General features: G+C 41.2%; 1 protein-coding gene across 1 annotated transcript; it reads left to right on the top strand.

The window, feature by feature from the left end:
* The first annotated feature begins 14,689 nt into the window (after positions 1-14,689).
* On the top strand, positions 14,690-27,354 carry LOC128359451 (immunoglobulin superfamily member 22-like). Its single transcript, XM_053319945.1, has 25 exons — positions 14,690-14,861; positions 15,217-15,351; positions 16,314-16,447; positions 17,587-17,686; positions 17,824-17,860; positions 18,184-18,355; positions 18,624-18,737; positions 20,487-20,649; positions 21,380-21,492; positions 21,726-21,888; positions 22,591-22,875; positions 23,028-23,152; positions 23,325-23,466; positions 23,624-23,831; positions 23,917-24,005; positions 24,085-24,387; positions 24,583-24,756; positions 24,980-25,108; positions 25,213-25,509; positions 25,722-25,810; positions 25,941-26,133; positions 26,346-26,651; positions 26,759-26,907; positions 26,992-27,172; positions 27,287-27,354. Exons 1-25 carry the CDS (start codon positions 14,690-14,692, stop codon positions 27,352-27,354), a joined length of 4,041 nt encoding a protein of 1,346 aa, XP_053175920.1.
* The last annotated feature ends 69 nt before the right edge of the window (positions 27,355-27,423 follow it).

Consider the following 27,423-nt stretch of genomic DNA (forward strand, 5'->3'; position numbering starts at 1 on the left):
CCTGGCTCAAACATCCTCCGCTGGCCGCACGGTAGAAAGTCAGAACGGGTCCGGGAAGAGGTCGTACAGGCGCTGCTGTTTGGTTTCTGTGGCTGTCCTCTACTGGCTATTACTGACGGGCTCGCTCTCCCGGTCACAGCAACGGCATTCCAGGCAGCCTGCGTGTAAACGGGGAGTGTTAACTACAGCTGTAAAGCGCGTCTCATTGCTCTGGATCGACGGGGTGACAGCGGTGCCAAATTGCTCGTATCCTCAGATGTGGGTCCAAACACCTCTGTGGCGGTCATTGCTTATGAGCGCAGTCCGGACCCCCACCCCCCCCACCCCCCTTTTTTTTGAAAAAGGCTTCCCTGCTACTGGAGTTTCCAGTCGGCTGGGGCAGCAGGGAAAAGGCTGCAGATCAAAAGCTGCTAAGTTCAGTTCAGAGTGTGACTGGGAGAACAAAATAGCAGTCCGGCGATAATCTACACAAATCCCCTGTAGCTCAAGCCTTTGCTGACACCGCGACGCTGATTATTATATCGGCTACTCAAGGATCATCCCCGGCCATGAGCTTAACGCAAAAGTATCAAAGAGCAAGAGGAGAAATTTAGTTTCCATGTGGAGAGGTGACCGGGCAGAGCATCTCCTCAGACCTGCGCTCTATGCAGGGAAGAAAAAAAACGAATTTCCTGCAGAACAGATGGATGATTTTAATCTTTCCAAATGAGTACAAATGAAATTAAAGGGCCTACAATGGGAAATGGTATCGGCAAATGCCTGTGAAATCTATCACGGAGAGGTAACCTGATCGGGGAAAGGTTAAGATGGCAATCAACCAAATGTCACATCCCTCCGCGCTCCATCTATTATTAAACACACCTGAAACTAGAGACTCTGGCTTCTAGTCGAAGGCAGCGGATTCAGATGCAGCGCGTTTTTATTGAAGTCCGGGGAGAGGAGGGGCGATCAGCTGTCATCCTCATACTCGGGTTGGTTTGAAGCCCCGCCACGACGAGTAAATATTAACCCGATGTAAATTAAAGACTGTGGATGCTCCATGACAAGAGACGTTTCATTGATATACTCAGATCTTGCTGCCCCGGTTTGAGGTCCAGGGAAGAGATGTCCATGTGCTCCGACTGGTCCGTTATCTCACGGCAGGTGCATTTCTACCCAATTCTCCCAAAGTAGCTGCGTTGTCCGAGTCCACCGAGCGTGTGACAAAGATCAAAAGAAGAGAACCACATCCGGATTAAACTAATGAACAGTGATATAAGGTGCAAGCAGCGATTCAGTGCCTCGTGTTGTTATTCTGTCATGAGCTTTTTTCCCATTAAAACGCCGCAATAGCACCGTCCAACCCGTCTGTCACCGCACGCAGGGAGGAAAACCAGCTGAGCTCCGGGGAAGGTGTCGCGGAAAAACCAGCAACAAGCTGTGATATAACCAACAGAGAACATGGTTTTGTTTTGCTACAATGAAACACGTAAGGGTATCTCGCTTCACTGCACAGCCCAGTACGCCCATCAATTGAGCATCTTAACGGTGCAGAGCAACCTAACCCTTTGGAGGGTGGGGAGCGACAAGTCCACCATCCTATCACAACCCTGCAGAAGCTTGTGAGTAGGCGGGATAACGTTTGCCCTCACCGTTGGCTTGGTAGTAGCATGATCCATCATCCAATAGCCGAATGCAAAGCCTGAAACTTGTTAAGCTCTCTAATTTAGTCATTTTCCCCTGAAATCATAGCCCTTGAATAATAAACAATAATCAGTCTTTTTATGGGCAATGAAGAGACAAGTCTAACACTTGAAACACAACAGTACACAGAAATAGTTATTCGTGCTTATGTAAGGCTCGTCCATCTAGGTTGTTATCCATTAAAATATGATAGGTATTTTTCTTAATTCATTTCTGGAGAAAAAAAACCCTGCACATTCATCTTAGTAGCTCTCTGAAAAAAACACCCCAAAATCAAGTTGGAGGGAAACCGGGACCAAAGTTTCTCATAAATGCCATTTTAAAAGATAACGTTACAGACGAAAACTAATAGCATATTCATTGTGGTCGACAGCTGACGTGTGTGCTATTTTGTTATTTTGTATAAATGTGGGACCAGTTCGTTTCAATTTGACTTTAAATAGAGATTACGCATTGTTACTTTAAAAATATTAACAGGTAGGAGTTTTTTGTTTTTTTAATTCTTATTTTTGTTTTTTCTATAAATGACAATGTCCTCATTAATATGCAATTGCAAACGAATTATGTCATTTATCTTAATCCAGATAAACAATATTATTAATTTCATTTTTACAACGCAGGGCCTAACAATCCATGATGCAAATTTGGATGTGGTTTCAGCCCATTAACACATTGCGTTTCCTTTCATTCCTGCTTGCAATCATATCGAGAGCACCTGTTACCTAGACTGAATCCTGATAATGACTCCTGACTGTTAAACCTATCTTGCGTCGATAGCCTACTAAAAACGCTGACATAGCAAACTTCAGGATGTGTTGAGGTACAAAATAAGCTGTCAAATGAGCATGACTCTGACACGTGACCAACAAACACAATTTGTCATTCTTGAGTGAATTTACTTATCTTGACTTAAACAGCTTTTCAGGTAAAACGCCAATAGTAAGGCAAATGCTGCGTGCTGTACGTGCTTACGTCATTAGGCATATCAGATATGATGGGCTCCGTGTTACTTTAGTGCTGGTAAGACGAATAACAAAACATTGGTTTTTATGTAGGCAAAAGTTCTAGTGAAAGGGAATAAATGCCTACATAAAAATGTAATGTTTTCATCTCATACTCACTATGTGTCAGGGACCATGGAAAGTCCCTCTATTGTTTGAATAATTCATGTCCAGTCTGCTATTTAAAGATCACTACATTGTTTTTTTATGTCATTATTTTAATTTTGAGGTTGAAATAATAATTATTCCATTAGACCAGTGGTTCTCAAACTGGGGTCCAAGAATGCCAGGGGTCTTTTAGAGAGTTAGAGAATCATTTATTTTCACTATAATTCCATCAATAAGTAACACTATGACATAATAAAAGTATATTTTGGTCATGAGTTCATACACTTTCTGTAATGAAACATCTAAAACCAAAAATCTTATCAGATGGGGATTCTGTGACAAAATCTTATCAAATGGAGTCATTAGGGGTCGTTGATGTGAACAAGTTTGAGAACCACTGCATTAGACTGTTCGCAATAAAGTAATTACACATGATGTAGCCTGCCTGTGCTTTTAGTGGTGACACCCTGAAGACAGAGGCTCTCAGGATACGCACTTGGCTGCCACCTACTGGCCAAAGAGAAAAGGGCAATAATTATATTACAGGAAGCAACAGAATCTACTATCCTTGTTGAAGCCAGATAGGTTATCCTAAAATTATCTACATGTAGAGGATTAACTCTAAATTTGGGTTATTCCCGGATTGCATTCATAATTTACCTCCAGATTGGATTTATGAGCATTTTTTCATAGCAAAATTTGTACTGCTCATAGCAGGTAAAGCACAGGTGGAACTAATGACTGCTCTGTTTAGTATACGGTTTCCACTAAGCAAGGAAGTACAATCCCTGAAACCTATAAAATGGTTTTATTAAAACTTTTCCTTTTTTTTAAAACTCTGAATTCAGATTTTTTTTTTAAGTAGAGGCTCTGAAAACACAAACATGGTGTTTTCATTTATTCAGGCTGGTTAAATCTCTGCTCAGGTTGATAGGCTGAGCTAGAGGATTACAGGATGTCACCAAACTCAACATAATAAGACAACAGCTGTGTGACAAATCCATACTATCTTATCAGCTTTTGATAACGTGTTCATGCAAGAACAGTGACAAAATAAACTCAAAATATTTATTTATACAGACTAAACATCTTTGATTTTTGAATGTAATGTTGATGTATTATTTTCCCCTCACAATGCAATGCATATATGAAATGGAGAGGCTGCTAACAGCTGGAGAAATGAAAAGTAATTGCAGATGGTCCTATAATATGAAAAACAATGCTTTCTTAATCATTGTGAAGTTTAATTGGCAGAGGCATACTGAAGTTGCCGTTCAATTGACATCAGAGAGCAAAAGTATTCTAATTTTCTGTTAATAAAAAATAGTTTAAGTTACTTTCTCGTTTACTAAATGCCAAAACTGTATATGATCAGTATACAAATATTAAATTATCTGGCATAAATTGTCCCATTGTGACAGGCGGCATCAAATTGACCACTAGCAGAGGTGTCAATGAGTCTGCACACAGCTACACAGTCTTCAGAAAAGGTCTAATTAGGCATATTAAGTAGAATTACCTGTGGGGCTAAGCCAAAAGAGGGAAAGGATAACAGGAGGTTTGAGTCAACTTAAAGCCATCTTTCGCATAAACCTCGAAAGTCTCTGCTCTAGTTCATCCTCCACTTTAGATTCAGAAAAACAAATCAAACATGTGGTTTATCCTCGATTTAATACATGTCCAATCACCCAACTGCAGCTATGGTAAGCTAGTGATGCCATTATAAATCTTGATAAAGGATCAAAGGACACGAAACCTGGACTCTAAGAATACAACCTCAATTTAGTTTGTCCCAGCTGTGCCTTCTGAATCAGTCTCAACACAAACCATAATCCTCTCTCTGTGGATTAATAACGTAATCTTCAGAGCAAGCAGTGAGCGTAAATGAAATTCTTAGGTATTCATCTGGGTCGTATTGAAATGAATACTCGTTGAATGACCTCAGCCAAACATCATTTATGCCCATGCAAAAACTTCACAGCATTCACCTTGCATGTGTTGTTGCAGGATAAACTGATGGTATTTCATCACACACTCTGGGTTTGAAAGTCAACCAACGTGTGTAATCAAATAGTTTCATGTAGTTTTTTCCCCTTTCTCTCTGCAGGACATTATCGTGGGCCTTTTGAGGTCTTGATTCTATTCCTCTTTGTGTTCGATCATCTGACTTGTTTTTGTCTTGAGTCAGACAATAACAAGTCTCTTTCCTACACCATCAGTGTACCTGATATTCTGTCTGTCTGTACCCCTGTTATTTGTTTCATCCAAGGACAGGCGGAGATCCAACACACAGCAAGGGATTTGTGCACTTACAGTAACTCACGTTAAAAGGTAGACAAAAAGCTTCTCAAACTGCATTTGGTCACATTTATTCACAAATAGCCCTAAAAAAAGGTGTAAATTGGCTAAGAGAATGGTTTTATATAATCTGAAACTTGTTCACATTCAGGTACACGCCTGTATTTCATTTTAAAATTAACTCATGCCATTTTCTTTCTCTACCTCCCCTCTTTTATGCCTGCAGAAACATTTGGCACCGAGGTCCCCCCTCCAGGGATCTACATGCTTGTATAAATCCAGGAGGAGGCAGTGTGCAGTGGTATGATATGGACAGAGAGGGTGTTCAAGGTGGAGAGTGAAGTAAAGAAGCTGCTGTCTCTTGGGGTGTTACAGAGACCAAGCCCACAGGGAGGAGTAAATGCCCAGCTGGCTGTGACGGATGTCAAAGTGTGGCAGTGAAGTTATGATCCCACTGAGCATGGTCAAGGGATGAGGCATCACTGGGGAATCCGTATGCAAAAAACATAATCTCAGAGTGTGATGGTGTTTGCATGTTGAACAAAGATGTGTTGCAAACGAGTAAGACAGGATACATTTTATCAAAGCTGCAACAGCTTTAAATCATCTGATTCAAGACCTACAAGTTCTAAATTTTCTCTCCTTTTACTAAATCATCTGCTCATCTTTGTCTATCCATGCCCGCCTTCTGTCTATCCACCAGCCTTCATCTCCCTCAATCTCTCACAAACATCCTTTCTTGCCCTCCTCCAATCTTCCTTTTTTTTCCTGAGCAGCACAGCAGCTCACAGGCTTTGATGATAGGTCTGAGCTAAAATGTCACAGGGATTAAGGGGTTTTGCCTCCTGCATCCCGCCGGATCAGTTCTAGCTGCCCTCTGCGCCGGAGCTTCCTCCTCCCCTAAACAGGTGCGGAGTGGTATGTCTTTCTGCTCCACTGTGCCCTATTGGATTTCCTTCTGGAGAAATAACATTCATCCATGTTTAGAGATGAGTAAAGAGGGAAACAGGACATGGGGAGAGGTGAAGTGAAGAGATGTGGAGGAATGAGAAGAAAATAGGCGTGGAGATGAAGGAAGATAAATTGAGGGGAGCACAGATCAGGGGAGAAGAGACGATTCTGTACTTGAGGCAAGTTAAAATGGGAGAACCTAATTCCTCCACTTGGACATAATTTAAATGTTCCTCTAAATTAGCTTGTTACAGTAGTCCACATTGTGTAACCCCCTGCCATCAAATGCACACTTTACAGTATTAATATAAAGGCATGGTAAATATGTTTTAAAAGCTTATGAAGTTGACTTTAATGATTTTTACATTCCAACCTCGCCCAGTATCTCACGCACACGCACCAAGGACAGTCACATGTTCATCTGCAGCTGTTTCCTCCAAATACAGCTAGACAGATTTGAAAATGAGGTGTCTCCAGAGATGTGCAGTTCAGACGGAGCGTATAACATCACAAAGCTACAGCTACTGCCATATTAAACAGCATTCTGCAGTGGTTTGTCTGCATGTATCTTCACAAAGTTAGAGTCAAAATGTCCAAACGCACTCACTGCTCAACCTTGAATTTTGTTCTGAGGTCTCCAGCTATTTAATTTGCCATAGGATAAGATTTGTTTGGATTTGTTTGTGCAGTCCACAGTAAGCTGCATTCCCATCTAATTGGGTGAAGTGTCCAAACACAGTAAGATTAAAAATAGCTCTGTTTTTTTGTTATACGTGTTTGTTCCAAGGATACTGTCACAAGAAAGTGTAGAATATCAAAAGACATACAACTGTGATTTTTGTTGACAATCATCTGGCCTCTGTCTCTCAAAGCAAAGTTTGTATTTATCACGAAGCCACTGAAGAAGCCCCAAAAACTGCAACCAAAGTGACTGTTGTAGCATTAGTTTGTCTTTCATCAAGACTGAAAATCAATGCTTGGTCTCTTTCTCAGATTTAACAGCGAGAGAAAAACAGTAGTCGCCCAAATAAAATAAATCAAACCAACTCATCCATTACACTATGTTTTGCTCTGTGAGTAAGAATGTGCTTAGAGAGAAATCTAGGTCATTTCTCCATCATTAGTATGCCAGCCAGGTGTAGTGCAAAGAGGATTAGGAGGAAGTAATGCCAATGGAGCTCTCTAGGTCTACCCCCCCCCCCCCCCCCCAAAAGCAAACAATCACACTTAAGTGTTCCCTGCTGCCACCTTTAAGAGAATATCCATGCCTGGCAATAAAACATTCAAGCATTACCCAGCTTCAATGATGAGCTTGTTTCAAGCCCATTAAACATTAAACAACAATTTGCTAAATTCCAATTTTGACATTGTGGGAAATCATAAAAAACAGTGACAGTTCAATTAGTCAACAGTTACTGTACATCGGTGTGGGAATTATCTTCTCTAGTTGAAGTAATAGACGATTTAATTAATCTTGTTCCAAATATGAGCAGCAGACACTGCCTCAGTCGAAATTCTGAAACAACTCCCAAAAAAGTAAGCAAAAGCATCTGTGATTGATGGACCGATGCTATTTATTTGTTTATTAATTAGCTGGCTAGAATCTGGTATTGGGCTATTAATATGACTTGGATATGAATGTTTATGTAAATGTAAACTAATGTGATATAAATAAAAAAGATTTTAATGTCTGGTTCATGTCATAAGTGTCAATAGTGGATTTGCAGTTAAAATCTATACGCTATGTCAGTTTACTTGGGAAGACATAAAAGCGATAAATAATGAATAGGTCACTCATTAGTTAAGAAGGAGTTCCTTTTCTTGAGGGTCATTTAACACCTTAAGTCTGCCATACTTGATAAAAATGTGGATAATATATGTGGACAACATGTAAGAAACACCTGTCATTACAATACAATGTAATGGTATCACAAACTACAGCCTCCAAAATGACCAAAATGATTAAAACATTTTGTCTAAAACAGTTTCAATTGAATGTATACACTATACACTCTATTACATTCAGAGTTAATCAAAACCAGTTAATGACAAAAGAGACAAAAAGTCATTAATATATCATTCTTGAGTCTATGTTACACAAGAAACACTTGGTAGTAATTCATTAATTAGCTATTATTTCCCAGCTGTTTTACTTGTACTTTATTTTGTCCATCTTATTTTAAACTATGAAACATGTTTCATAAGGTTACTCAAAAAAAAAAATCACAAGTCTTACTTGAACAACGGACAGTGTACTCACAAAGGTGTCCATGTATCCACTAACCAAAGCTTCACTGAGGTGGGTGTGGATTCTGAAAAAAACATCAAAGTAAGTGAAAGCTGTCTGGATAATACAAGGAAAGGAGAAATATATTTTTATAAATGTTAAAACAGACTCAAAAATGTTGACAAAACTGCTCCCACCCTCTTTCTGCCCTCAATACAACCAGTGTCTTGAATATTTGGTGACACAGGCTATTGTTTGAGCTGTTACAGGTGGTCAGCAGGGTCACACTATGTTAGTCCTACATGCTTATAGCTAGAAACCCGATTATAACATGTTGAGCATTTTTCTACAAAAGGGTAATATTACTTTTATAGCATATAGTGATTTTATCTTTTATCAACTTTTTGAATGTATATACTGTAAATTAATAATAAATAAAATATTAATCTACATTTATGATGGAAGTCAATGGTGAAAAAAACAAATGCATCTCACTCCCACAGTTTTAACTGTCCAAGCACATACCATACCTCACAAGTCTCCTCTCTCTCAATATGTAACTATACTTCTGGTAGGAGTTATAGTTTTTTAAAATCAAAACCTTAATCAATAAGGAGAGCACTGTTGGGCTCTCATTCACTGCAATGCCCTCTGCAGATGGCCCTGTTTCTTAAACTTATAGATTCTCTCTTCCTTCAAACACTGTCTTGCCTTTTCAAATGCATTAAAATAATCATCAGAGATTTGAACATCTCCTGAAACTAAAGTATTTTTGCACAAGAGCAACCAGGTATTTCACACAGTCATGCTTTTCTAACATCAGACTGAAAAATGATAAGCTCATTGTAGGAAAATTAATTACCAATTACTCTGATAATCGATTGATTGTTTTCCATTACTTTTAGGCAATCATGTCAAACATTCTCTAGTTACAGTTTCTCAATTGTAAGATGTGCTGCTTATCCTTGTCTTTTATCATAGCAAATTAAATACATAGGGGTTTACACTGTTGGTCTGACAAAGAAGCAATCTGAGGACATTACTTTCTTACTTTAGAAATTGCGATCAAACGATTAATTAAGAGAAAGTAATTTGCAGATTAATCGATAGGAAAAATTGTTCGTTGTACCTATGGTTGTACCCTAATTTCACATAAGCATGCCATTAAAATGGAAATGAAAACTAAAATGTAATTAACTGATCTATTTGGCAACAATTATTAAAGAATCCCGAACACTTCCAAAAATTGTAGTTCACATCAACCCTAATCCACTGAATAGTAACATTAGCCGCGTTTCCACTGCAGGAGTTTCTGGTAAAAGGAGGGGGTAGGAACTTCTACAGGAACCGTCCTCTCACTCGGCCCTCTAAGTGGCCGTGTCTCCACTGCAGAGTAGGACCCCTCGGCAACGTCATGAGTTTCTATCGCCACGTAATCGTTGTGCGACAGTTTCGACCGTGCCGTCACCCTGGCAGGTCACAAAAAGCATAACAACAACGAACAACGAACAACAACACAACAACACAACAACAACAAAGAAGGATGGAAGGAGCTGAGGCGGTAGTCGCATTTCTTCTTGCTGTTTTCTTGTTGTTTACAGCGGTGTCTGCTAGGCTAATGCTCCCCTTCTACTGGATTTTAAAAATGCTGGTTGTTTTGGTGCTTTCTGATGGCGTCAGAGCTTGCTCTAGGTTTAGCCAATCAGCGCCGGGTTAACCTCAAGCCCCACCCAGGAGCTTTTCAGGGCCGAACGGAGTACCTAGCCTGGAGTAGGTACTCCATTGGCCCCCGTAAAAGTTCCTGTAAATGGCCCTGTGGGGGAGGTTCCTGCAGTGGAGACACGCACCAACAGCCCCGTAAAATTACCCCGAAGTTCCTGCAGTGGAAACGCGCCTAACTACTTGCCCTGACTTGCCCTTAATACCAGCACGGTATGTTTATGGAAAAAGTAACCATATGATTCCATTAGCAGCAAAAAAGTACCTCAACAACAAATACAAAAAAAAAAATAACAGAAAAGTTTACGGAGTCAAAAGTGCATAAAAACCTGAATCATAATGTGATTGTTTAAAATAACCCTTACTTATACTCTAAATGGGGCCACAATGTACTAAATGAACATCATGCTGTATTACAGAAGTTGAAAACAGAAACTAGCGATTGAAACCACAAATTCGTTTGGAAAGTGTTTACTGGAATAATAAATCAAGTGAGAAGCACAGTGATTTTCTCATGGACTTGCATGCAAATGACCCTTTGCTATGCCCCGCCCCCCTCTGTTACTGTTGAAGCTCAACCCCTCCAGAAAATAGTGCAGTTGGCTAAACACAATAGCACAGTTTAACCACTAGATGGAGACAAAATCTGTATGTTCGCATTATATACAGTCTATGGTTGGCATTGAGGACAACGCAGGCCATCTGCAATTCATTCCCCATGCCATGTAAATAAATGGAAACTGGCTTGAGTCGACTCAAAATGATCCAGAGACGTTGGAGTAGCTGTTACTAGGAATATTAAGCGACCAGACACAACTTTTAACCATAAAAACAGCGGAGGTATGATATAATTTGTAGTTGTAAATTTACAATGGAAAGTTTGTTTGGATTTTTCTTTTAGGGTTTATTCCGCGAGTCACGGTGTCATATGACTATATTTGTGCTTGTTTAACTGCCCTGAAACGTTTTTAATTTATGGGGGCGCTGTTGCCCCCGCTGGCGGGGACTCTCAGGCTAAGGTTAATAGTTGCCGGGTTAATTTCTCCGTTGTTACTCGTATTTTGTATTTTAAATATGTAACGCCGTTACTCCCCAACCTTGGGCTTGTCGAGTACCTTTTGATAAAAACTGTTTACATTCCTCTCACCTTCTCTTCTTCTCCGCTCCACCGGGATAACTCTGCTTCATTTTTCTCAACTCAAAACCTCTCAAAACCCATAGCATAGATAGACTGTTAAAACCGCGCCAAAAAGTTTGTCTTGGTATCGTCTTCCTGAATCAAGCCTGCACATGCGCAGTAACACGGAATAGCCCATTGCATTGGAAGGAAGGGGGGAGCAGTCAAAACGATCATGATAGATTAAGCATTTGTATGTCTTTTTAAGCGCGCGAATTAAGACCAAAACAATAATAATTGTTTTAAATCGAAGAAACCTTTATTTATCAGTTTTTATGAGACGTTAAATTAGGAGACCCTGGAAATCTCGGGGCCCCAGGCAATTGCCTGTGTTTGCCTAATGGTAAGTCCACCTCTGAATGGGCCTGAAAGTCCGTTTTGTTTGTTTGTTTGTTTGTTTTTTGGACATACTGTTTAAAATACACTTAAAAATAAAGAACAACTCTCACCTTTCTATTAATTGTGCATCATAGACGTGCAGGATATTCTTTTCAATTCAGAGGGCAGAAGACAGCAATATAGAACAAATTGCTGGTTTATCAACTTTAAGGCTGCAAACACCAAAACAAGAGAATATTTGCTATTTGCAGAGGGGGGGGAAGTCAAATTCTAGCTGCACTTCATCAAAGTTGATAAGTTGTCAAATGGCATCTAATTTTAGAGGAACCTCTCCCCAGGGACACCACACTGCAAGAAAAAACCCCAGTGCAAGAACAAAAACAGTTGACAGGCATTGGGTTGGTTGAGGTAGCTGAGCTGACACTAACAACAGCCAATTTGTTAGCATGTCAAGAATCTCTCCTAAAGTGAAGCTGAGGTAGCAACACAAATTAAGCCATTTGCACATATGTGACCCTGCAAAAGAAAATGTGAATTGGGCCCAATATTATGCATCATTTTAACATCAGCTATGTCCTTTTTTGGGGTGGATTTAAGAGCTTCATTGCATGGTAGTTGTTCTTATCAACTAAGAAGAAGTCAGAAATCACACAAAATTGTGTTATCATCAACAACAACAGTTTTGCTGCAGAACATTACAATAATATTAAGTTTCAGGACCATATTTTCAGAAATAATGAATTCAGAAACTCCCTCCACTTTACTGCTGTCAGGAAATGCTGATTATATAGTAAAATATAATTTAGTTATGCTTTAATTATTTAGTTATAATTTAAATACTTCACATTTCTGTCAACTCCGTTCATTTATAGGGTCTGTAAATTAATTGCACTTCCCTACATGGTCAACTTTACTTTTTTCAATAGCCTTAAAAATAGTCAAATGTAGTTGCTGGAATCAGTCCATAAAATATCCGCAATTTATTAGCCTCTTACAAACTGTACAATGTAATTTTATTCCAGTTGCTGAAACTTCTTCCCAGAAAAAATATAGAGGATGCGACCTCAGTGCAGAGCCGGGTAAATATCTTCATCCTGCTCTCTATCATGCTCTAAGCACAGTCTTATCTGGGAAAAAGAGGCAGATATAACACCTCATGCTGTACTGTGCACAGACATCAGTACAATATGAAATACAATATTTTGTAACTAATATTTTATGCCCTTGAAAACAGATGGCTTCTTTCTAGCCATGTCTACTCCCTTGAGTAAATGTGTTTAAAAAATGGGTTTGTCATGCATTATGGGTTGTTCTGTTGATGCTCTAGCTGCACCTTGATGACCATTGTTATTAAGGTGAGGCAGGATAAACAGTGTTTAGTGCTGGACATACTCACAGCATATGCAATAAACCTTAAAGCACTGAAGAGGTGAGTACAGGGTCACAAACCAACAGAGAATGGTCATTTGTAATTTATGTATTGTTTAATATATGTTAAAACGGTTGCTTATTGCATTTTTTTAATGATACTCTGAGGCCTCTGGCAGTGACACACAGGAATATGTCTTAGAGAAAGAGCCTGCTAGAAACTCTCCATCACCACATGCTCTTTTGAGCACATTAATGTTCAGAAATACTAGTCTGACACAGCCCTCAGTGGACGCTCAGACTAACTGACCAGTGGGAAATATTAACATGATGTATTGGTCCAGCCCAGAACAGCATAGACCCACAACCCCAGGCTAGATCAGAGCCTTATTTGTCCAGAGACAGGACACATCAGGCGTTTAAGCTGAGTGCCCCAGCCTTGGCTCATCCACCAAAAAGGAACCAAGAAAGCAGTGGAGACTGAGCTGGCAGGAGCCCACAGAGGAGGGAGCAGTGTGTGGATTAAGAACATCATAAGAGGAGACATTTGGGCTGGAAGCAGTTAAACCAGAAACCCAGGGACCTGACTAAATCTGAAAAGAAAGTAAAGGCTTTCCTGTAACAAGTAAGTGTGGTTGGCTCCGTGTCTTCTGAAATAATGGAGCCATGAGAGGAGAGGAAAAATTCTTTTACAATTTGCCATGCTGGATGCTGTGAAAAAAGAGAGAGATCAAGGACACTGAACAAAGAGGCAGAGAGGTAGGAAGGAAGAAGGGATGTTCTTGTGTTCCACTTGCAGAGAGACAGCAACCTGTTCACCACTTTGTAGCTGTGAGTCACTTGCTACTGCTTTAGATTGTACAGTTATACCATCAGAGAGTTTGCTGTGGCTGCTTAAAACAGCTTCTTTTGGTTGGTATCAAAGCTTACTCGGCTAATTAGTTCCAACATGTAGTAAATTTGCTGAAGGAAGCAAAACTTACATAGATACTTCTTAACATTTAGAGACTAATATAAAATAGTTCCTTTGGCTTGACATTTAAATGCTAAATCCAGGCTGTCAGTGAAAAAACAATTCTGTATTTTAAAACTGGCTCACAAATATCTACATAATCATGCACACTGGGCTTTTATGTGAGTTTTATTTAAGGATTGAAGCTTCATAAGCAGGTAGAGTGAGTGACACATTTTTAATTAGCAGGAGAGATTGGGGCTTGACTCCTGCTGCTACTTGTCATTAAACAGTTGTAATGTGGTTAATCTTCTTACTTTAGGCACGGGTAAAGTGTATACTCTATGTGCACGCAAAGATGCACAGCTTACACACATGCAGAGAGACAGAATGTGGACTGGGCACAGGGAAGGAATCCCAATTCAAAGTAAGAGGAGGGAAGAGCACAGTTCATCAGTGGTACAAACCCAATGCCTTATCTCAAGCAGCAGGTGTGTGGATTACCTTTTTAATTGGATCTTTGTTTGAGCCTATTGAGTTTGAGGCAAATGACTATTGTAGTTACCACTGAAAGGATGATGATAGAGCAAGGAAAGTGCAGGGGACAAGCTGAATAAGGCAGGTGAGTTTTAATCATTTCTTTCTGTGCATACGTCTAGAAACATAAACTTAATTACCACCAAGACACAGCAAAGAAGTGTGTTGTACACACATGTAAACTCCCAAGCCTACACTCACATATACATACAAAAGTACAAACACAAGCTGATGTCTGCTCTACTCGTTCTCTTTTGCTATCTGAACACACCCTTTCACATCTTTATTTGTTTCCATCAACAGCCAGGCATCACCTTAACATCATCACCATGGCATCAGGGCTCCTCCACACCACAGGGGACAAGATGGAACAGCAGATGAGGCAGGCGTCAGAGATGCAAATGTACTCCTCCTCCTCCACCTCGTCCTCCACCCTTACCTCATCCATGAGCTCCACCAAGCTACGAAAAGTCTCTCAGGGTTTGTCCAGGACCATGGATGGTAGGAAACATGATGATCTTCCCCTCATGTGCTATGCTCTGTAATAGCGCATATTTCATTATGAGACATGGCATTGAGGATCTTTGATTACAGTTGGGAATCCAATGAGCAGTAGTAATAAAATGAACAAAAGTATGATAATAAGCCTTTAAAAAGTGCTTCGAACAGACTTTTCTCACTAGCAATTTTGTCTCAAGGTCTTAAAGCTCTGTATTTTGAACTGTGATGACTACACTACCAGAGTACTACACTGCAACAAGCACTTATTAAATTCACGTTACAGCACATTTGCATGTAAGGCTGCTCTATCATGGTTTGCCTATTAGTGCTTGATTATGATTTTTGACTCCCTCAGAACACTCAGGGGTCCAGCGTAAGACCTCAGCTGTGGTGGAGTCCTTCAGCCAGGTACAGAAATCCACCCACATCCCTGAGGGAGAGTCTGTCCCAGATTTTGAGGAGAAACTGCGGCCCATCACTGCCCAAGAGGGTAATGTGAACTGCTCCCTAACTGTAAAGGCTCATGCACACCTTCAGTTTCTTGTAGACAGGTGCGTAGGATGAAATGTCCATGGGCAAGAGCAGAGAGAACTCCCACACGCTGTCCATTTACTTGCAATACACTTTATTAGAAAATTACAACATTTTGGTCCTTAGACCTTACCTGATGCCGGGCTGGGGATCTCTGATAAAGTTTATTGCAAGTAAAAGGACAGTCTGCAGGAATTCTCCTCTCTCATCCCACAGTACCTTGAGAATTCAAGAAATGTCCTTTGCGTCCCCTAATATCTCTCTTCACATTGCATTATTGCATTAAGCAACTGTGAGCTCTGGAGATTACAAGACAACTATGTGCAAGCTAATTTTAGATCCATGCCCATGATTTGCCCAGCAACTCCAGATGACACAAGTTCAACTCTACTGGGAAAAAAGTTAAAAGTAAAAGTTTGCCACAATGTGCAAACTCAAGATAATCACTTGTCTCTCTGGGTGAAGGTACTGTAAATCTACTCTGATCGAAGTCCTGACAAAGACTTCACAAACTGCAAATATACTGTGATAGAGTTTGCAAGATGTCCGTGACCTCCACAGAAGAAAGCCTTTGCTGCTTCTGCTGAATACTAGTGCCTGTTCTGCATAAACTGTAGGTGTTTGAGTGTTATTCACCCTCGCTCTGCCTGTGAATTATAGATTAAGAGGGTTGTAGAAGGTAACCTGTCACAATATGCAGAACACTGCAGAGTAGCCACAGCATTAGCATTCAGGGACTGACCTTAAACGTACTGGTCTCAAAGGGAAAACAGGAAAAGGTGAGAGAGAGATACAACATGAAATATTCAATATTATTGCGCCAGTATGATTTAAAAATTGGTAATGCAACAGTGGTTTCTCTACAGCTAATCCTTCTCGAGCAGATAATGAACATGTCCCTGTCTCATCTGTCATTCATAGGTGACAATGCAGTGTTCAAGGCGAAGGTGACAGGGAATCCCCAGCCCACTGTCAGCTGGGAACGAGCCAGTGGGTGTCTGCTGTCTGATGCGTCAACTTTCTGTGATAAGATCAACAATCAGTATATACTTAAGGTTTGACAATATAACCACATAGCTTTACAATGTGTCTCACTTATTAAAGGATATCACTGTTTTTCACCTCTGAAACAGAAACCAAGGCTGTGATTAAAGAAAACAATAGCATTGTGTTGAAATTAAGTCTGTGCTGATTCATAACTTTACGGAGTATCTCTAATTTTCTGTGTTATCAAAAGATCATTTTATTTGCCTTCATAGTGTTATAATTGATATGACTGCACAATGACTCATATCAAATAAGAAAAAGAAATTGAGTCAATGCTATGGTTGTTTTATTTTAGTCACATCAAACTATAAATACATTGTGGCATTGTATATATTTGTGCTTTGTGGATTTGATGACTGCTTCATTGATGGCTGTGATGGAGCAATACCCTATTTTTAAGACAAATCCATCACACACACTGATGTCATGTATATTCCAAAACGTGTCTCTGAGTTGATCACCAGCATCTTTAAGCATTTCTGTAATGAATCCATATGTGTCTAAATCTAAACACATTAACCACAGACAGTACAGAGTGAAAATACAGTACTTAAAAAGGTGAATGTGACCATAACAGACTGCTACAGAGTGCAGCAGTTCTGTACAGCCTATCATTAAGCTGAGGGGCACTGCCAACTTGGTGCTGTCAACCCAGACAGCACACCATGCATCATGAGGAAAAGTAGATAGAAAAAAAACTCTCTGATCCTTTTATCTATAACCACTCTGGAGTGGATTTAGCGCTTTCTCTGTACCAGCCTGGGAGCTTAAGTGAAGCTTAAATAGCTATTATAAAGCAATTAACTTGTGGGTGCTGACATATGCATCTCCCCTTGCCATCTGTTTCTCTGGTGAGGGATGACTGTTAAGTTGCAGTGCTAAATGTTGACAGGGTATTCCTAGCATTGCACTGCCTCCTTCTGCTCCAAACAAGCACTGCAGTGGGATCTAAAGTGACCAGACGATGATGTATGTACAATATGACATTTTCAAATGCCTGTGCAGCTTAAGTTGTATTACTTTGTAGTAGATTAGGTACATCTGCACAGGGTTACAGTTACAGGTTACAGATATGGATTGCAGTAAGCATCAAGCAAGCTGCTTTCATTCATTTCATCTAAACCGTGATGTATTTCCTCCACTTCAGATTAAAAACCTCACACTGGGGGATACTGATGTCTACAAATGCATCACTTCTAACCAGCATGGAGAAGCTATCTACTCTGTATCACTCATTGTTACAGAAAGTGAGTCTTATCATTTCACATGATACATTGTTTGAACCTTTTTTTAGTCCTGATAGCTGTTTAGGAGCTTTTTACTTAGTTTACATGCTGTTTTCACTCTGCACCTCTGGTAAAGATGTTCTCTTTTTTGTGTCTAGATCCAGCGCTGGACTTCAAAAAGATGCTGAAGAAACGGTAGGAATACAAGCATAGTGTCTTATGTTGGTCCTGACACTCCCAAAACCTGTCAAGGTGTGATGGAGCTTTCTCTGATCCGCCCCCAGATTTTTTTTTGCATGCATCCAGAAATATCTACAGGACAAGATCTAAAGAGCTCCACTATGTGCCAGTATTGCCGCAGGGGCAAAGGAAGATGCTTCTGAGCTGGCATCACATATGCAAAAACTGTCAGACATACACGCACGCATACCTACACAAACCAGACCTACACCTTTGCACGTGCACATAAACACACATGCACACCTTTTCTGCTTTCTGAGATCGTTGTCCTTGTGCAGTAGTGTTGAGAAGAGAGAGGAGAGGAAGCCACCTACAGAGGAGGAGATGTTAAAGATCCTGGCTGGAGCTGACAAGAAGGACTACGAGAGGATCTGTGCTGAGCACGGCTTCACTGACTTTAGAGGCATTCTCAAGAAGCTAAAAGAGATGAAGAAGAAAGTGGAGGTGGAGGTGGGCCTGTCATACAGAGAGCTTGTTCACATAGCGCAGGATCAGATAAAGATGAAAAGGTTTGGGGTATGATATGGAAAAAAAAATCTTAAAATAGAGCTGAACGTTTATTGTCACAGCACAGCCATAGGAAAAAAGGTATGTCATATAGTAACACTCAAGTCAACTAATGTGAACATGCAAAAATGCTTTTCAATGTAATTTTGTCACAGAAGTGGTTTGTTTACAATATGTAAAATGTTTGATCATTTGATTTTTTTATTTCCAGATGGTGCATGTGCTGAAGCCCCTGGAGGACATCACTGTCAAAGCTGACACCAACGTCGTGTTTGACACCATCCTGGAACTGCGGGATCCAAACATCAGGATGAACTGGTTTCTGGTAAAAATCAATGTCTGCCTTTTGTGTTAGTGTGTCAGAGTGTGTGTGTGTATATGTATGTATATATATATATATATATATACATATATACATACATACATACATACATACATACATACATACATATACACATACACATACACATACAGTGCATCCAGAAAGTATTCATACCCCTTCACATTTCCCCACATTTTGTTATGTTACAGCCTTATTCCAAAATTGATTTAATTCCTTTTTTTCTCTCTCTCTCTCATCGATCTACACACAATACCCCATAATGACAAAGCAAAAGAGGTTTTTTAGAAATTGCGTGCACATCTGTATTTGGGGTATTTCTCCCATTCTTCTCTGCAGATCCTCTCAAGCTCTGTCAGCTTAGATGGGGAGCGTTGCTGCACAGCTATTTTCAGGTCTTTCCAGAGATGTGCAATCGGGTTCAAGTCTGGGCTCTGGCTGGGCCACTTAAGGACATTCACAGGCTTGTCCCGAAGCCACTCCTTAGCTGTCTTGGCTGTGTGCTTAGGGTCATTGTCCTGTTGGAAGGTAAACCTTCACCCCAGTCTGAGGACCTGAGCACTCTGAAGCAGGTTTTCATCAAGGATCTCTCTGTACTTTGCTCTGTTCATCCTTCCCTCAATTCTAACTAGTCTCCCATTTCCTGCCACTGAAAAACACCCCCACAGCATGATGCTGCCACCCCCATACTTCACCATAGGGATGGTGTTAGCCAGGTGATGAGAGGTGCCTGGTTTCCTACAGATGTGACGCTTGGCATTCAGGCCAAAGAGTTCAATCCTTGTTTCATCAGACCAGAGAATCTTGTTTCTAAAGTTTAGGTGCCTTCTAGCAAACTCTAAGTGGGCTGTCATGTGCCTTTTACTGAGTAGAGGCTTCCATCACTCTACTATAAAGGCCTGATTGGTGGAGTGCTGCAGAGATGGTTGTCCTTCTGGATGGTTCTCTCATCTCCACAGAGGAACGCTGGAGCTCTGTCAGTGTGACCATTGGGTTCATAGTCACCTCCCTGACCAAGGCCCTTCTCCCCTGATTGCTCAGTTTGGCTGGGCAGCCAGCTCTAGGAAGAGTCCTGGTGGTTCCAAACTTCTTCCATTTACGAATGATGGAGACCACTGTGCTCTTCTGGACCTTCAATGCTGTAAAATGTTGTACCCTTCCCCAGATCTGTGCCTCGATACAATCCTGTCTCAGAGGTCTACAGACAATTCCTTTGACTTCATGGCTTGGTTTCTGCTCTGACATGTACTGTCAACAGTGGGACCTTATATTGACAGATGTGTGTTTTTCCAATCAATTAAATTTACTACAGGTGGACTCCAATCAAGTTGTAGAAACATCTCAAGGATGATCAGTGGAAACGGGATGCACCTGAGCTCAATTTTAAGTGTCATAGCAAAGGGTGTGAATAATTATGTACATGCGATATTTCAGTTTTGTATTTTTAATACATTTACAAAAATTTCTAAAAAGCATTTTTTACTTTTTCATTATGAATTTAATCAATTTTGGAATAAGGCTGTAGCATAACAAAATGTGGGCAAAGTGAAGGGGGGTGAACACTTTCCGGATGCATATATATATGTGTGTGTGTGTGTGTGTGTGTGTGTGTGTGTGTGTGTGTGTGTGTGTGTGTGTGTGTGTGTGTGTGTGTGTGTGTGTGTGTGTGTGTTTCCATTATATAAACCATTTGTGAGTTTCTCCACTCACCCAGGCATTTTATTTACAATTCAGGGTGCGGAGCTGCTGCGGATCCAATACTCTCATGGGAAATACGAAGTGAAACAGATGGGAACCAAGCACATGTTGTGCATTTCTAGCGTGAGCCTCAGTGACATGGGCACCTACGCTCTCCAGGTTGGAGACAAGAGACTGTCAGCCAGGCTTAATGTCATAGGCAAGTGCAGAATGAAACTTGAGTCCTTCCCGCCGCTCATAACTCAGAGAGACAGCCTCATCATTGACTGCATTATCCACTCTGTGTGAATCCCTCTGTTTTTACATGCTCTCTTTTTCTTGTCATTTGCATTTCCTTGAACAGCTGTGCCATGTAGTGTTCTGTCAAGGGCTCTGATTTGGACTTGTTTGAGACGGACACATTTAATGTGCACATATTCACCTGACTTTACTTTGCGAGGCAGCTGGATTGATCACAACATCATGAGATCCTGCAAGAATCCATCTTGTCAGGGTTCATGTTATAGACTTGTGTCCGTACCACCAGTGGTTTGGACCAATCAACATTGTGAATCCAGCTGCCTTACAAGGTAAGACAGTGATAGATTGTGATGAACAGATGGTTCATCCAATCATGTGCCAAGTATATTTTTAAAGTGCCTGACTGTTCCCAAACAGTTTCCGTGGACAACTTCTCAGATGGCCATGTAACAAACCATCTGGCACGTCAGGTTACACCTGCCTATGTGCACGACATTTTTCTTATTCCTTTTACTACAGGGCATAGATTGACAAAATACAAAATACTCTAAACACCCACACATAAAAGTGCCAATTGCTAGACATCTTTTATAGGTGTGCTTTTTTAGTAAAAGGTTTTTACATTATATAGTGCACCCACTTTATATATTTTAATGTGTAGTGATTTCCATGTCCCTTCTTTCTTTCAGATGAACCTCTGAAATTCCTGTCTGACTTTAAGCCCCAAAAAGTGACAGAGCGCCAGACTGCTGTGTTTGAGATCCGTCTTTCCAAGAAGATAGACGCACCACTCATATGGAAGGCTAGTGTCTGATTAAAGGAAGATATACTGAATGACTTAATTACACTTTTGCAGAATTATGCAATAATTCAGCATTCCTTCCTGGTGGATATTTAACACACTTGGTCTCTTGGAAAACCTGTAGTTTTTGGCATCAACATTTTTGCTGACTGTATTCTTGGCAGAAATTAAGCAGAAAAAAATGCATGATTGAAAAGGAATATGAAAAGATGTACTTGTTTGTATTTTGACAGGTAAAAGGAAAGGAAGTGAAAAGGGATGAAAAGTTCGAAGTGTCCCTGTCTGAAGATGGTCTGACCTATACCTTGAAGATTAAAGATGTGAAAGTCAGCGACACTGGAGACTACACCATCAGCATTGGAGACCTCACCGCCACTGTGCCACTTTTCATTGAACGTACGTACAAGTATTTCATGGCTTTCACAGACATAAGAAACGTTTTATGTTTTGTTTTTCCCAAAAGGGCCGGGCCTTCCTGTTTTAGTGGAGCTAGCAGAAACACTTCCAAGGAAACAAACTTCCCCTTTAGACTTAGTGGAGATGAGCAGTTACTGGCTTTTTTCCCCTCCCCTGAGATTAGAGATTTTTTCATAGCTATGCGTAACAACATTATCTTCCCTCTATCTCCCAAATGAAGACGTATGGGAAACATAATAAATCCTCCCTTCTAGCGCTGAGTTAAAAGTAAGCCAACCAAATCCCTCCTCACAACAAGCTCATTTATTACGCCTCTGTCGAACAAGATGCTTATTTGCCGAAGGTGCAAGCTGGGGCATGTAAATATATTCACTAGGATATATGGCTGTCCTCTGGGGTTGCAGAAACAGAATCATAGTAATTGAGGTTGTGTTAATTACAGTTTTTCATCTTTCTTGTTCTTTAAGCATAATTCTATACGATCTGCTGTATGTGTAGAGACTGACTATGAAGAAAACTAATACCTGGGTACACAATAAAGTACTGTTGATATTTCTATTTTTATCTAAAATTATGGTTTTCCATTTAAGATGTGATTAATACAGAAATCACCACAAAATCAACCTTGAAGTCATTCTCTTTCTCTTAATCTTGGTCTTTTTTGTCTATTATATTGTCAAGGGATTCCTATCAATTTTACCAGCCAGTTGAAAAACGCCTGTGTGAAGGAGAGAGGCATTGCCCGCCTGGAGTGTGAGATGAGCTCCAAGGACGTGCACATTCGCTGGCTGAAGGATGGGTGTGATGTCACAGCAAGCCGTCGCTATATCTTCATGCGTGAGGGAAAAAGGGCAGAGATCATCATCGAGGACTGTGAGCTGACAGATGAGGGGAAGTACTCCGTCGTCTGTACTCAGGACAATGACTCACACGAATATGTCACCTCTGCCTATCTGACTGTGGATGGTAATGAAATCTGTCTGTCTGGACCTTTTCTATGTCACATGGCTTGTTTAAGGTCTAAAATTGGACCCTGAATTAAATTATTTCTCATAAGAAATTACTGGCTACTAAAAAAGTCCCTAAATAAGCTTTTTATTTTCATTTTTTTATGTCAGAGCGATTTGCCTCAGTGAAGAGTGGTATGTCAGATGTTCAGTGTCCAACAAGCTCCCCTGCAGAGCTGTCCGTTGTTCTCGATGATGAGAAGGTGGATGGAGTGTGGCTGAAGGATGGACAGGAGGTAAGAGATGATAGGGTGAAAAGGTTACAGTCCCCTCCTTAAGCAAACATGGCATTAGCTGTGTTTTTCAAGTGATAATCTACCATCTATAAAACCCTGATTTTCTGCTTCAATTACATTTATTTTGTTGTTAACACAGTGTTGTGTATTCCTTCTGGGTTTCATATTAAAGATTTCAGAGAAGAGTGGGGTTCAAGTGTTCAAACAAGGAGCCGTCCACAAGCTGATCTTCACAGGTGTGACTAATGCCCATGAGGGCAAATACACCTTCAGAGCCAAGGGGGCAGAGAGTGAAGCTCTGCTCACCATTGCAGGTGTGTGCGTGTGTTGGGGGGGGGGGGGGGGGGGGGGGGCACTGTCAAAATCAAATGACATCTACCAAATCTATACTGGAAGTGAATTAAACCAAAACAATAATGAACATTTTTTAAACTACATCCAAATATCCATTTCAAAAATGTCATTTGCCAGACCCTCCAGAAATTGATTCCTCTGTGCTGGACTTATTGGGTGCCCAACCTGTGACTGTGAAGGCAGGGCAGACAGCCACCATTAAGATCCCCTTCAAAGGCAAACCACCTCCCAAGGTCACCTGGTACAAGGATGGTGTGGAGGTCACAGAAGATGAGAGGACCAAAGTGGAGCGGACAGCTGATGGCACCTCACTGGTGCTCAGCAGGTGGATGATATATTCAGATATTTTATGATCTTATAAAAGATGTTGAATGTATTAATATTTCCACTACATCTGCCTGTTTAACCAGATGTATACGAGAAGACAGCAGTGCAATTATGCTTCGCCTAAAGAGTGACTGTGGCACTGCTGTTGCCAACCTTCACCTCAATGTGATTGGTGAGTAAAAGTTTTTATTTAATGATTTTCTTTAATGCAGATTTGAAATACTTAACTTCTCTTTGATCACATTGCCTAGACCATCCTAAGCCTCCTCAAGGGAAAGTTGAGTTCCTTGAGCTTTCAGGAAAGTGTATCAAGATGAAGTGGAAGGCTCCCCGGGACAATGGGGGTAAACAGGTGACCAGCTTTGTGATTGAACGCCGTGTAGCAGGGAAGAAGTCCTGGACCAGAGTTGGAGAAGTGGACAGCAATACCACAATCTTCAGCAATGACAATGTGGAGGAGGGGCAGGCGTATCAGTATCGCATCAGGGCTGTCAACACGGAGGGAATGAGTGACCCCCTCGAGACAGAGGAGGTGCGCGCTGGAGAAATGATAGGTGAAAGGTCATTTGATATATCACAGGGTTTTTGTCATCAGCATCATCATCATGGTGCCTGTGCAAAAGAAAGATAAGGCATAGCATCACAATTCTTCTCACTATCCACTTCCCTGTCTTTATCATCACAGCCATTGAAATGCTCATTGCATTTGCATTTGAGAACACGTCTTCTGTTTAAATCCACCCTCACAGAGCCTCCAGGCATGGCTTCCCAGCCACAGGTGTCGAACATAACCAAGGACACCATGACAGTGAGCTGGACTCCTCCAGCCCAAGATGGCGGAGCCTCAGTTCTGGGCTACAACCTTGAGAGGAGGAAGAAGGGCAGCAACATGTGGTTGCAGGTCAACAAGGAACTGCTCACAGGTCAGAGTAAAGGACAGTAAAATAAGATTGTTGTCATGCCCTACTTACTGTAAATGTAAAATAATTATTCTGTATACACACAATACAGACATGCAAATGTAAAGATATTTTAACATGTGTCGACCAACTCATGACTCATCAAAACTGGCAATAGGGCAACCTGATTCATTCTCATTTCTGTATTGACAGTACATTCTCTTCTGTTGCATTTGTATATATCTAGATTCTAAATGTGTGGTGGATGGGCTGGTGGATGGTGTGGAGTACGAGTTCAGAGTGACCAGTGTAAACAGGGCTGGAGCAGGCAGTCCCAGCACCATGTCTAATGCTGCCCAGGCTAAAGACCCAATACGTGAGTCCTTTGCTGCCGACTTCATTTCCTTACTCTTCTTCTGTCTCTTTATCCATATTATCGAGACTATTTAACATAATGTAATTCTGGCTTACATCTCATAGGAGCTCCTGGCATGGTGAGGAATCTGTGTGTTTCTGACTCTACAAACTCCTCCATTTCTCTGAGATGGACACCTCCAGAGCAGGGACATGAGCCTTCAGGCTACATCCTAGAGATCCGCCCTGAAGATGCTAAAGAGTGGATGAAAGCGTCTAAGATCCCCATCACTGGTACTGGCTATACTGTGGGAGGACTTCAAGAGCGTATGAAATACCACTTCCGTATCCGGGCTGTCAATGAAGGAGGTCTGGGGGAGCCCATTGAGCTGTCGGAGGGTGTACTGGCTCTGCCACCTCCTGGTAATATAACTACATTCTGTTGAAGTCTCCTTTTTTTCTCTGCATTTGTATCTATCTAGATTCTAAATTTGTGGTGGATGGGCTGGTGGATGGTGTGGAGTACGAGTTCAGAGTGACCAGTGTAAACAGGGCTGGAGCAGGCAGTCCCAGCACCATTTTTTTTTTCTCTACTTAATTTTTCTATTTATTGATTTTTTTTTTTCTCTACAAAGCGGCACCCAGGTTTAACCTCCATGGGAAGCTGAAGAACCAGATGGTGGTCCGTGCTGGAACATCTCTCTGCCTTCACCTCAGCTTCAATGTATGCCTTCGTCAGTTAGATGAACTAGTTTGATTATATTTGGTCATGTCTCTCAAAGCTACAAGATTAATTAATACAAATCCTATCAAAAGATCCTTACTATCACTCATTTCTGTCTTTGTGTTCTCAGGCTTCACCTCCACCAGTGGTCACCTGGTTCAAAGATGGCATCCGCACCACAGGAAGAGAGGTCATCACCAGCAGCAAAAATCACTCCCAGTTCCTCATTTCCTCCTCTCAACGGTCTGACTCTGGTGTCTACCGTGCCCACCTGAAGAACGACTATGGAGAGGCTCACTATGATGTTAATGTCAGGGTTGCAGGTAAGTGAGGAAGACTTTTAATTGAAAGCTTTCTTTACTGTTGATTTACTGTATTTGGCCAAACTAACAAATCACTTGGGGAGGATACATATCAGTTTGTATGTCTTTGTGGAAACTTTCTTCTCTTGCAGGGAGAAATGTGAGGTCATTGCAGTTCAAATAAAATATCTCTTCTTTTCATCATCCTCCTTTAACTGCTCCCCTTCCATCAGACTTCCCTCGACCTCCGAAGAACCTCCGCCTGGTGGAGGAGGTCCCGGGCACTGTGACCCTGCAATGGGATCACACCCCAGACCTGGCTGCTGACGATGATGAGGGAGCACATTATGTCATCCTTAAACGAGATACCAGCACCGCTTCCTGGTTTACGGTTGCTGAGCGCGTCTTCAGCAGCAAGTACACTGTCACCGGACTGCTGCCTGGGAGGAAGTACTACTTCAGGGTCATTGCACAGAGCTCTATTGGAGATAGCGATCCTTTGGACTCTGAGGAGCCTCTCATCATTGCAAAGGAGAAAGGTGAGAGGGTGGACATTTGATTTCAGCATTACACCATAGCAATAAGCACTTCTGCTAATTCTCCTGTATTTTGTCTTCATATGTATATTTATATATCTGTTTTTAAGAGTGCATCAGCAGACTTCAGTTGAAAGAATATGCTTCAAGATCACGTCAGGTGAAACCTTCTTTCCTGCTGCCACTGAAGGATCATGCTGTACACAGAGGCCATGACTGCACCATGAGCTGTGCCTATCAGGGCATGCCAACTCCAAAGGTATGAAAGATGTGTTTCTGATAGGAGTGTGGTGCATCTGCCCGAAACATCTGTGCATTAACAAGACATCTGTCTCATTTATAGGCCTGCTGGTATAAAGGGGAAACAAAGATCTCTGACTCCCCTCGGTTTTGGCATAGCACAGCCAATGGAGTGTGCACCCTTGTCATCCCTACTTGTGGAGCTAAAGATGGAGGTAAATACACGCTGGTCCTGGAGAATCCACTGGGGATGGCCAAGTGCTCCTGCAGCCTGGTGATCTTTGGTGAGTTTTAGAAAGGGGTGGGAGAGTGGAATGGTGGAATAATACAGACAAAAATGTGTGTTAAGCTTTGGTGAAGTAATTCTTTATCTCTCTGTATGTCACCTTGTCTTCCAGATAAAGATGACAAGAGCCTGCTGGAGAGTCTGACCAACCAGGCAAACAAAGATAAACTTATCTCATAAGACATGCCATGGCAGACCAATTTGATTGGCCATATAGTACCTGTTGCATTTACTGTCGCCATTTACAAT

This window comes from Scomber japonicus, chromosome 5, assembly GCF_027409825.1.
Source record: "Scomber japonicus isolate fScoJap1 chromosome 5, fScoJap1.pri, whole genome shotgun sequence".
In the NCBI taxonomy this organism is placed as follows: domain Eukaryota; kingdom Metazoa; phylum Chordata; class Actinopteri; order Scombriformes; family Scombridae; genus Scomber; species Scomber japonicus.

Coding starts and splice junctions, on each gene's coding strand:
- LOC128359451 (XM_053319945.1), top strand. CDS start 14,690: ATGGCATCAGGGCTCCTCCACACCACAGGGGACAAGATGGAACAGCAG. Junction 15,352..16,313: donor GCCCATCACTGCCCAAGAGG/GTAATGTGAACT, acceptor TGTCATTCATAG/GTGACAATGCAGTGTTCAAG. Junction 18,356..18,623: donor AGAAGAAAGTGGAGGTGGAG/GTGGGCCTGTCA, acceptor TTTTATTTCCAG/ATGGTGCATGTGCTGAAGCC.